Consider the following 12,231-nt stretch of genomic DNA (forward strand, 5'->3'; position numbering starts at 1 on the left):
GGCCCTGGGAGGCGGCCAATGACTACGCTCGGGTAGAGCCGCGAGGCCAATATGGCTTCCTGCACCTGGTGACGGTTGAAGAAACGGTGTTAGGTCTCATGGAGAAGACCCGGGGCGTCGAGGTGAGAGGGAGAGGATTTCTCGCGACCGGGAAAGGGAACCCCGAGAGCCTCGCACGGGCGACCGTTCTTTAGGCCTTTTAGCGACGCCTGGAGGGTGGAGAGTGGAAGGATGGATAAACTGAGGTAGTTAGGCTGAGCAGGGCCAGAGGCGATTGGCGTGGCCTTTGGCCCCCACACTGCTGGGGCCCACGTCCGGCGAGTGGTTGAGGGCGGAACTGCCTCCCCGGCCTGGGGGAAGAGGGAACTGAGTTCAGGATCTCCAAGCTCCTGAATATTCTTCGTCCTCCCTCTCTCGGGGTCGTCTCTTTAGGGATTAGGAGGCCCGTCATCTCCTGTGGGGACGTGAAGGGCTTGAAAGTTTAATAAAAACTCCGCGCCTGCGGCGTTCACGTGCATGATCTCCTAGTGTACTCACAACAATCCTGTGTTACTGTTTCGTTGTTAGGGTTAAAGTAGCCGAGGCTTAGAGACAGGTGGTGACTCCCCAGGAAGACCACACAGCTGGCAAGTGAAGGACATGGGCACTCAGTCCGTCTGTCCGGCTCCGAAACTTGCCCCGCTCTCCTCCAACCTGTAACCCACGCTCCCTGGAATCCTTTGGCTTCTGGTCACCTCCTATTTAAATGCGGCCTCTTTTCTAGTACGTTGGCGTGTGTAGTTGTAAACCCAGAACGGAATAGCCCAAAACTTCTATAAGGGTGAAGGAGAATAAGAATAATAGCTCGCTTTTGTAGAGCTGTCACTACCAGCTGGAAACAGAACTAGGCTTTGCATATGTCAGTCTTCACACCAGCCCTCTAAAGAAGGCGTATTGTCGCCGTTGCCCTGATGAAGAAACCGAGAGCAGCGAGGTTCAATATCTTGCACACAGTCAACAGAGACGGGTAGAGACGGGATCCAAACCCAGGCAGATCTGGTTTTTGAAGGCCCGTGCTTTTAGCCAGTAATGATTGCCAACGCGTATTGACCACTTGCTACTTGTAAGCCGTTTGGAGTGCTGTACTTGTCTTCCCCCTATTTCTCCCGCAAAGCTTCTGAAAGAGGTGGTGTTACCCTCATTTACAGGTGTGGGAACTGATGCACTGAGGGATTGACATGCTGCAGATCATACAGGTAGTAGTCAGCAGTAGAGACCGTATTTGAGCCCTACGACCTCTTCCACTACATGCCAGTCAGGTTGATATGCAGGATCTCATTTCCATTTCGCATCCTGTCCGCCAGCTACGTTTCTTATTTCATAGATGAGAAAGTTGAGGCCCACAGAGGTTAAATGACTTGCCCAAGGACCCACAGCTAGTGAGGATCGGAGTCCAGAGCTATGGTACATACCACTGTGCTAAGACTAGCGTGTCATCTGCTTCCCAATTCCTCCTCAAGGCAGTCTGCATCCCAGATTAACTTTTCTATGGCTGAAATGGTTTCTCAGTTGAGATTATTTTGGTGTACATATGCTGAAGGGGGAAGAATGATTTTCCAATATACGTCTTCCCCAGGAAGTCTCTACGAGATAATGTGGAGTATTTTCACATCATTGTGTTCTATTTGAATCATGTTAAAAGGTCATCATTTATGAATCCACGGGAGGAGCTTGGTAAATTCCTAATTCGGACTTTCTGTCTCGTTAAGCTATTCTGATGAGTTGCGGTTAAGAATTGTACAAACAAGAGTAAGGAGCCTGGTGTTTGCTAAAGGGGTATTTGACTCTGCCTGCCACTTGGCTCAGAGGTGTTGACTTGACCAAGAACTGGAAAAGGGAGCTGAGAGCCCACCTGCAGCCTCCCTCTGCATACACTAAGTCAGACCTGATTTCTCCTGCCTGGTTTGTATCTTTCATTAGGAAGCTCCATCTTCAGAACCTATGGAGGAGGAAGAGGAAGAGGAGGACGATTTGGAGCTCTTTGGTGGCTATGACAGTTTCCGGAGCTATAACAGCAGTGCGGGCAGCGAGAGCAGCTCCTATCTGGAGGAGTCAAGTGAAGCAGAAAATGAGGATCGGGAAGCAGGGGAGCTGCCCACCTCTCCCCTGCATTTGCTCAGCCCTGGGACTCCCCGCTCCTTGGATGGCAGTGGTTCTGAGCCAGGTGCTTTGAGAGTGTCCCCTGAAGATGGGGAGGTTTCAGGAGGCTATGGAGGAAGGGGGGGGGGGGGAGACATAGGCCATGTGGGCAGAGCCATCCAGGTGTAAGGAGCCGTTTGCTCTGATGTCCGAGGGCCTGTGACAGAGACACAAGTACCCCAAGTAGCCCCAAAGGGTATTTCCTCTGCTGCAGTCTGATTTCAAATTGCAATTTCCTTTGTTTTTTCCTACAACTATATTTATTTGGAACATATTAGATGCCAGTCATTAATATGGTGCTTTTACATTTGGGTGAGTAGCTGGTTGATTTTTAAACCTGGATGTTGAGAAGAACACCTAAAATGTTCTGATTACTATCTGGGGAAGGTCAAGGAATAGCTTGTGGGTTGGATGTGAGGTGTGGGGGGAATACAGAATCCAGTGACCCCCCGAGGGAGAGGATTACTGATGACAGTTCCCATGGATCATCTGGAAGCTAGTTACCTTCTGAGCTGTGATGCTCGGACAGATGCTGGACCCCTGTGTCAGGGCCTCCAGTGTGTGGACTGCCTGTGAAGACAGGCTAGATGTCTGTGAGGATAGTCCTGTCCCTTGGTGCCTGAAACTCTAATACTCTGCCACTTGACTCTTCTTTTCTACCAGTCTTCTCCCACCCCCACCCCTGCCTTTTTTTTTTTATTTATTTATTTATTTATTTTTTCTTCCTTCTGTCTTCTTCCAGCCATTCTCTTAGAATCTTAGAACTTTGGAACTAGAAAGAACCATCAGAGACTGTGGAGTTCAGGTGTTCTCTAGCCTGGCTGTACATTAGGATCACCTGGGGAGGTTTTAACAGACTACAGATGCCTTTGTCCCACCACAGACCAGTTAATTAGAATCTCAGGCTGGGTATTTTTTTTTTTTTTCCAACGTTTTTTATTTATTTTTGGGACAGAGAGAGACAGAGCATGAACGGGGGAGGGGCAGAGAGAGAGGGAGACACAGAATCGGAAACAGGCTCCAGGCTCTGAGCCATCAGCCCAGAGCCCGACGCGGGGCTCGAACTCACGGACCGCGAGATCGTGACCTGGCTGAAGTCGGACGCCTAACCGACTGCGCCACCCAGGCGCCCCTCAGGCTGGGTATTTTTAAAGCTACTCAGGTGATTCTAATATGATGTCAGGCGTGAAACATTGATCTAGTTCAGTGTCTGTACAGATGAGAAGAAAAGATACCCACAGAAGTTAATGGCATTTTAGCTTCTCATTTTCTTCTTTACAAACTTTCCAATGCTCACCTGTTGCCCTGTGGATTTGCCTTAGCTCCACTGTTGACATATAACCGAGGGATGCCAGGCAGCTTACCTCAGGCAAAGCAGATTCAGTTGTATACAAACCTCGTCCTCCTGTTCCAGGTCTGTCAGTCTGAGTGGGGGCTTGGATTCACCTGGTTAATGTGCTGTTCGGGTTTTGAAGGGCCCATCATTTTGTTTGATCTGGGGTGACCATATCAGGTGGGTCACGTGCTAAGTTCTCTTCCCAGCTGTCTGTGAGATGTGTGGTATCGTGGGTACAAGGGAAGCCTTCTTCTCCAAGACAAAGAGATTCTGCAGCGTCTCCTGTTCTAGGAGCTACTCCTCCAACTCCAAGAAAGCCAGTATCTTGGCCAGATTACAGGTAAGAGGCAGTTACTCGGAAGACATTTCCTGGGGCCCTGGGAGCTGAGACAGGAACACCCACCTGGCTGCTGGCAGAGGGGCCAAGAGAGCTTTGGAAGGAGTTTGCTTGTGGCTGTCTGAGGTTGTTAATTTCCTGCTATTTATTATGCTCTCAAAATTTAGCCTGCAGGGGAATCAATTTGTAAATTACACACTAATAGAGGTGCCCTTCAATCCCCACCTTCCCCTGCCCCCAGGAGTCTAATGCCTTTAGTAAGTTTTAAAGAAAAGAAGAGCCTTGGGGGAGTCTGGTGCCCTTTGGTCTTTGCCTCATACTTTTTTTTTTTTTTTTTTAAGTTTGTTTATTTTGAGAAAGCTAGGACATGAGCAGGGGAGGGGGAGAGAGAGGGACAGAGAGAATCCCAAGCAGGCCCTGTGGCCGGGCTTAACTTCGTGAATGGTGAGATCCTGACGTGAGCCAAAATCAAGAGTCAGATGCTTAACCAGCTGAGCTACACAGGTGCCCCCCCCCCCCCATACCTTTATAAGTGCTCTGAAAGGAAATTAGGAGACAGGCATACATTTACCAGCCACGGTGGGTTTAGGAAGTTGATGCCTGGTCTCTGATTCCATGTCATAGGCAGCCACCTAGAAAGTCTTACTAATCTTTAGTTAATTATTGACATTCATAGAAGTTTTATAAATGGAAGGATTCTTAAAGAGATGTGTTGCCTCACCCACACATTAGTTGAGAAGTGTGCTGAGGTTCAGAGAGGAAGAGGGACTTACCTAAGGTGGTTCTGTTGGGGGAGCAGCAGAACTGGGACTGGAATGTGCTCTCAGGCGCCTAACGTTGTGTTGTGTCCTGGTAACTATGGCCACCGTCCATGACACCGGTTCTCACACCTTGCCTGCACGTTGGGATCACCTGGAGAGTGTTTAAAATATTAATGTTTGGTGCAACTTTTGATCTCGGGGTCATGAGTTCAAGCCCCACATTGGGTGTAGAGATTACTAAAAAAATAAATAAATAAACAAGCTTTAAAAGAAGTAGTAACAAAATATTGATGCTTGGTCTTACTCCCAAAGATTCTCATTTAATTGGGATGGAGTGTGGCCTGGACACATGGGCTTTATAATTATTATTATTATTGTTGTTGTTGTTGTTGTTTTAAGTAATCTGCACCCAACATGGGGCTCTAATTCCTAACCCTGAGATAAGAGTCTCATGCGCTGCCTCTACCACCCTAGCCAGCCAGGTTCCCCCTGGACATAGGGGCTTTAAAGAGCCCCACCCAGGTAATTGTCATGTGCAGCAAAGTTTGAGACCCACTGCTCTGACATTTATTGAAAGTCACAGTAGACCATGTCTCCTGCTTTGTGCTTCTGTATACTTTATCTCTCACTTTTGTGCATAATCATTGTTGTTTCCCTCACTGTGTAGATTTTAGTTAGGGCATAGAAAAATCTCTCTCCTCAGTGACCTAATAAATAGTATTGTTAATAGCTACAATTCAGGGATACTTGCTAACTGAATCCAACCAACCAATGCTCTCTTAAAAATGAATTTTTAGGGGCGCCTGGGTGGCGCAGTCGGTTAAGCGTCTGACTTCAGCCAGGTCACGATCTCGCGGTCCGTGAGTTCGAGCCCCACGTCAGGCTCTGGGCTGATGGCTCAGAGCCTGGAGCCTGTTTCCGATTCTGTGTCTCCCTCTCTCTCTGCCCCTCCCCCGTTCATGCTCTGTCTCTCTCTGTCCCAAAAATAAATAAACGTTGAAAAAAAAAAAATTAAAAAAAAAAAAGAATTTTTAAAGTTTCCTATTTTATTTTTTTAAGATTTTTTTCCCCCAGAGAAATCCCTACACCAAACATGGGGCTTGAACTCACAACTCCAAGATCAAGAGTTGCATGCTGTACTTACTGAGCCAGCCAGATGCCCCTTAAGTTCCTATTTTATTTTATCTTTTATTATTTTTTTTAAAATTCCTATTTTATTATTATTTTTTAACGTTTATTTATTTTTGAGAGACAGAGACAGAGTGCGAGCGGGGTAGGGGCAGAGAAAAGGAGACCGAATCCGAGGCAGTCTCCACACTGCCAGCACAGAGCAGAAGTCAGACGTTTAACGGACTGAGCCACCCAGGTGCCCCTATTAATCTTTTTTTTAATGTTTATTTATTTTGAGCAAGCAGGGGGAGGGGCAGAGGGAGAGGGAGAGAGAATCCCAAGCAGGCTCCTAGCATGGGGCTCAGTCTCACAAACCGTGAGATCATGACCTGAGCTGAAATCAAGTGTCAGACACTTAACCAACTGAGCCACAAAGGTGCCCCTTAAATTCCTATTTTAAAGGCTCAAAAGGGGCGCCCAGGTGGCTCAGTCGGTTAAGTGTCCGACTTAAGTTCAAGTCATGATCTCGTGGTTCGTGAGTTCAAGCCCTGCGTCGGGCCCTGTGCTGACAGCTCAGAGCCTGGAGCCTGATTTGGATTCTGTGTCTCCCTGTCTCTGCCCCACCCCTGCTTGCACTCTGTCTCTCTCTGTCTCTCAAAAATGAATAAACGTTAAAAAAAATTTTTTTAAAGGCTCAAAAATTTTTAGTAACTTACTCAAAGAAGTTACAAATTGAAGAGCCAGGACTTTTCCCCAGGTCTGTGTAAACTCACATTTTTATTTCACTGATTTTTTAAAATAAATTCTCTGGGCCTTTCTGATCAGTGCTTAAGTTACAAGCTGTAGACTAGATTAGTGGCCTTTCACTCTTGGGGAGGCCCCGTGGAGCATCTGATGAAAGCCACAGACCTGCTCTAGAACATTCCCATATGTGTACAAAATGTTGCCTCCTAGACCTCTGTGAAGCCCACTGTCTGCCATAAATCTGTGGGAGCACCTGATGAAGGAGATGGCTGAGAGTTGAAGCCACTGGGAAAAGTCCCTGGAGGAAACAAAGGCTTAAAAGACAGAAAAGATACAAGTGTCCCTCCCTGCCCTGTAGCTCCAAGTGACCTATCCCTCCGCATTTGAACAATAGCTAAGCACTTACTGAATGCCAGGCATCAGACAGTAACTCACATCCTTGCAGCCCCCCTTTGAGCCAAGCATTGTTATTGTTATGCACTTGATTTACAAATGAAGGAACTGAAGAGGTTGAGGGACTGAATCCCAGGATTTAAACCCAGACCTTCCAGATCCAGCGCTCCATTCTCAGCCATTAGGCTACCCACGTGTTCTCTTCCCTCCAGGGAAAACCACCTACCAAGAAAGCCAAAGTCCTCCACAAGGCGGCCTGGTCTGCCAAAATTGGAGCCTTCCTCCACTCCCAAGGGACAGGACAGCTGGCAGATGGGACGCCAACTGGGCAAGATGGTAAGACAGCAGAACACTGGTGCTCAGAAGCTGCCAAAGGGTTGGGAATGGGGTGCCAGGCCTGGGCTGGCCCTGCCTAGGAGCCGGGAATGGGAAAAAAGGACAGCTACAGAGTGTCCTGCCCCAGGCTCACTGTGGACTGCCATCTTCCCTATTTGGTAGGGATTGTGCAAATTACCCCAGAAAATCCCTTTAGTCACTTCTGAAGTACTAGGACCCCTACTCTTGATAGTTCAGAAACCCAGAATTTGCTGCTTTTCTTTTGTATCGCTCCTAGCCCTGTGGCTTCTGTGTCCCATGGGCAGTGGAGACCCCTGTCTGGTTTGGAGAGGGGTGGCGGGATAAAGAAAGTAACCTTCTGAGTGTGCGCAGCAGTTTCTAAGCGTGCAGGCAATAAGCAACTCTGCTCTAGGTGGTCTGTTTTTGGCTGTAGCTGAGCTCTAGACACACAAGGGTTGGAGGGGCCTACGTGTGTGCCCCTCCCATCCATTCCAATCGGCTGTGACCAATGAGAGGTTGAGGGAGGTCTAAAGAATTTAAGCCCAAAGGCCTTTGAATTTCCCTGTCTTTTCCGGGGAAGAAAGATCAGACATTTCCCCCTGAATGCTTCCTCTACTCCCGAGAGTCTGTCACCCTTTGGATAAGGTCCAGGCCTGTTCTGATGGCCACCAGTGGGGCAGGTATGGGGCTGCCTGCGTGGGGAAGGACCTGCTTCTATGGCTCCTGGGCGTCAGGTTCCAACTCTGCTCTTTCTGCTCTGCAGCGCTGGTCTTGGGTTTCGACTGGGGGAAGTTCCTGAAGGATCACAGTTACAAAGCTGCTCCTGTCAGCTGTTTTAAGCATGTGAGTGTCCTGGAGATGGGGGGCAGGGGAGCAAGCCGGGAACTCGGGTGCTCGCCACCTGTCTCACCCGCCAGCCTCATAAGCGTTCCAAGCTGGGCACTGGCACCAGAGAGCGAACAGGGATGAGGTCTGGGTGGGCACAGTCCAACTTTGCCACTTGCTCCGGTTTCCCTTTCTGTCCACCTTTTTTTCAGAGTCCTCCCACAAACCCTCACTGAGGCCTTCTAGCACTGCGCTTCCTCTCTGAGGTCCTCACTCTGCTTGTTTACGTACTGGAGCTTCGTGCTAGAAATCCTTTCCTTCTTTTTTCCCCTGTGTTCGTGTTTTCCCATTGAAAGCTTGGTGCTTCTGGACTGCCCTGAGCCCCCGGGTTCCTGGGAGGCAGATGTGGATGCCTCCTGGAGCCCATTTCAGCACAGAGAAGCCCCAGAAGAGTGAGGCCAGGAGGAGGGGTGGGGTGCTAGGCCTGGAGTGGAAGCGCAGGCAGCACGTGCAGCCTGTGGTAGCCTGCGGGCCAGGGAGCCACCTAGAGCCACGCTCTCCTTTGGCCTTTCAAGCCAGTTTGCTAACACCCAGGAAGTCACGGAGGAGGCCTCTTGACTCGTGGAGTCGTCTGACCAGAGTCACATCCTAGCAGCTCCTGGACTCCCGGTGGAGTGCCGTGGACATGGGACAGTGGGAAAGTCTCACTCTAATCTCACTCTAGTCCCATGCTAGTCTCACTCTAGTCCAAGGCTCACACCTTCCTTAGTAGGAAGCTCTTTTGCCCTGAGTTTTCACTGCAGGGGAATTCTGTCACAATTGCGCTCAACACACCGGATTTGATAAGCTCTGCCAGGCCGGCCCCTTTGCGCCTGGGTAGCATAATGGTTTCTAGATTCTGTGACAGACCCATTCTCTGGCCAGAGAGGTAGAATGGGATACCCCGAATAGCTTAAGCCAGGGCTGAGAATGAAAAAACGGTGAATTTCTCCAAAGGAGAATCAAGATGCTCTTGGTTCAAAGTGAGGTTTAGATATCGGAAAAGCCAGCAAAAATGGTCCGCTGCTGATGGAGAGCATCTGAAGAGGAGAAGACGGGTTGGAGAGGTAGAAAAAGAATGTGCCAGAAATAATGTGTGAGTAGACCACTGTGAGAGCCGGCGTGGTGATAGCTGAGACACTACTGGCCAGGCTTGAGTGAGGATTGAAAGAGGTGGTATTTGTGCCAAGGACAGTGCCTCGCTGTCACTGCGATGTGGCGAGCGCTAGGAGGTGTCATCACTGACACAAACTGTCACAGGTGTGCTATGCCCAAGATGATACAGTGAGGAGGTGGTCCTGTAAAGATCAGTACTTGGGGATGACTCTGGATGTGTGACCACTGCACCGGCCCTCCCCTCCCATCGCCCCCACCCCATGCCCTGAATCAGCTCTTTGAGGACAGTGGACTCATTTTGCTTATCTCTTCATCCCTAGTCCCATGCCTGGCTTGGAGTGACAGTGAGTGATGTGAGAAGTTGAGGGGCAGAGAAGGCCACAATGACTCATGAGGCCAGCCACTCTTCCCTGTCTGCTCAGGCAGCTCACTGTCCCCCCCCCCCCCCCAAATGCTCTTGTGCCCACACAGGTCCCACTGTATGACCAGTGGGAGGACGTGATGAAGGGGATGAAGGTGGAGGTGCTCAATAGCGACGCTGTGCTCCCCAGCCGGGTGTACTGGATTGCCTCTGTCATTCAAGCCGCAGGTGGGTATTCCTCTGGCCAAGGCAGGGTCTGAGTTTGAAGACTGACATCCCCATACGGCGGGGGGGGGGGGGCAGTGTTGCAAGCAGAGGTTGGATGCATCAAACACAAAGCCCACCCACTGGAGTTTCTGCCTCCCTTCTTGGCTTCCAGGAGGCCACAAAGCATGGCAAGTTCAGAAACTCCCCCTTTTAAGTTTTTTCCCAGGAACAATCAGGCTATAAAAAATTAACTCTCATGCGGTGCCATACTGCTTTCCCAGGACATGACATGGGTTTGTTTTGGCTGTGACCGTTGTGGACAACAGGGACCCCACTTGCCTGGAAGGAGTTCTTGGAATAGGAGTCAGTTTAGGCTGGAGAAGAGGGAAGGCCTGAGAATATACCTTTCCCCATCCCACCCTTCCTCATTGGTGCCCTTTCCTTCTTTCAGGGTACCGGGTACTGCTCCGGTATGAGGGCTTTGAGAATGACGCCAGCCATGACTTCTGGTGCAACCTGGGAACAGTGGATGTCCACCCCATTGGCTGGTGTGCCATCAACAGCAAGATCCTGGTGCCCCCGCGGAGTGAGTTGATGAGAACATTCCCTGTCCTGGTTCCTGCAGAGCCCATGGTAGAAGGGAGCACTTTTGTCTTAGGTTAGACCAGAGCAGAACTCACTTGCCAGCCTGCTTCCTGTCCTCCCCAGTTCCAGAGGCCCCAGAGGGGCAGTTCCAGAGGGGCAGACAGGTGGTACAGCGGGTTTTAAACATGTGATTGCTGGCCTGAAGAGGCAGAAATCAGTTGCTCTGGCACCCCCTGTTGGCGGGAGTGTTGCCAGGCTTTGTAACGAGGATTCTGCTGTGTCTCCACAGCCATCCATGCCAAGTTCACCGACTGGAAGGGGTACCTCATGAAACGGTTGGTGGGCTCCAGGACGCTTCCTGTGGATTTCCATATCAAGGTCTGGCAGTGAGCCCTTGGGGTCTCCTAACTGATCTCCTTCCTGCCCCTCTCCCATTTTCTCTGTCCATGCTACTCACTGGAGTATTTTCCCTAAGACTCCCTTGCTTGGCAGTTTTTAGCAGCTTCATGTTTCTTTTGTTGTTGTTGTTTTAATTTTTTCAATGTTTATTTACTTTTGGGAGAGAGAAAGAGACAGAGTGTGAGCTGGGGAGGGGCAAAGAGAGACACACAGAATCTGAAGCAGGCTCCAGGCTCTGAGCTGTCAGCATAGAATCCGACGTGGGGCTTGAATCCATGAACCATGAGATCGTGACCTGAGCCAAAGTCGGACACTTTGACTGAGCCACCCAAGCGCCCCACCAGCTTCCCGTTTCTCAAGGAAGGATGTTGGTTGCTCTCTCCCTTCCCAGTTTAGTGTCAGCCTCCTCACCAATCCCGATTGTGATCCAGCCACATCAGTCATGTTGCTTTATCTCCTGTTTGCTCCTCCAGATCCTTACCTTTGCTCATAGCATTTTCAAAGAGCATTCGTTGCATAGATTTTAAGTACATGGATACAAGGAACTGTGGGAATACAGACCCTGTATTTAGGACTCTCCAGTCTGGCAGAGGAAAAAAGTCAAGCACAGAAATAATTATATGTGTGTGTGTGTGTGTGTGTGTGTACATATATATATATATATTTCTATTTATATATATACATTTTTTAAGTTTAAGTCATCTCTACACCCAACGTGAGGCTCGAACTCACAACCCTGAGATCAGAAGTCGCATGCTCTGTCGACTGACCCAGCCAGGCACCTCTAAGCACAGAAATAATTATAAATAGCCTTGATTATGAACCGGAGGTGTGCCTCCAAATCATCGCTGTGGCTTTTGATTTTAATTTTTAAAAATTTAGTTCTTTAACTTAAAAAATCACACACGTGGTAAAAATTCAAAGGGAGTACAGGATTCATGGTGGAGACTTAGTGTCTCCCACCTCTGTATGCCAGACCTCCTGTTGTGGGGCTCGCTCGCATAGGGGCTTGGGCTGCCTCTGAGGCTCCTGGTCGGTGCTCACAGGTGCATTTCCCACCTTGCCGTGGTAAGCTTCACAGCAGTGAGCAGGGGGACGCAGAGCAGGTGCTGCCGTGACACATGGCTGAACTGGCCTTGTATCAAGGATGTCTTCATGGAGAAAAGGCATTTGAATTCTACCCTGATGGGTAGGGTGTGGGTGGTATGGAAGCCAACAGCTGAAAATAGGGAAGGAATAGAAGTTGGGCCCATCTCATCCAAGGTACCGGACACCTGGTGAAGAGGTTGCCACCGCCTGGCTGGTGGAGAGTGGGCCTTTGGTAAGGAACGGTTCCAGTAGCTCAAGGAAGCATTTGCTGGCTTTTTTCCTAAAGTAGAAATGAATTTTCCTTTATTTGATCTTGTTGGGTACCATCCATTTACTCTTTATTTCTCTGTATTTTGCTAATTTATCTTTTCATACCCCCTTTCCAAAACCATAAGCTTTGTCTCCTCTGCTTCTC

General features: G+C 49.4%; 1 protein-coding gene across 1 annotated transcript in view; it reads left to right on the forward strand.

The window, feature by feature from the left end:
• L3MBTL2 (L3MBTL histone methyl-lysine binding protein 2) overlaps positions 1–12,231 on the forward strand; it is a 20,811-nt gene continuing 8,580 nt past the window's right edge. Inside the window, exons 1-8 of the mRNA XM_047867860.1 lie at positions 1–122; positions 1,960–2,203; positions 3,721–3,854; positions 7,072–7,195; positions 7,959–8,038; positions 9,647–9,764; positions 10,195–10,329; positions 10,618–10,706. Of these exons, the coding sequence (XP_047723816.1) occupies positions 99–122; positions 1,960–2,203; positions 3,721–3,854; positions 7,072–7,195; positions 7,959–8,038; positions 9,647–9,764; positions 10,195–10,329; positions 10,618–10,706 (948 nt within the window). The 5' untranslated portion in view covers positions 1–98. The remainder of the gene's footprint in view (positions 123–1,959; positions 2,204–3,720; positions 3,855–7,071; positions 7,196–7,958; positions 8,039–9,646; positions 9,765–10,194; positions 10,330–10,617; positions 10,707–12,231) is intronic.

This window comes from Prionailurus viverrinus, chromosome B4 (assembly GCF_022837055.1).
Source record: "Prionailurus viverrinus isolate Anna chromosome B4, UM_Priviv_1.0, whole genome shotgun sequence".
Taxonomy (NCBI): Eukaryota; Metazoa; Chordata; class Mammalia; order Carnivora; family Felidae; genus Prionailurus; species Prionailurus viverrinus.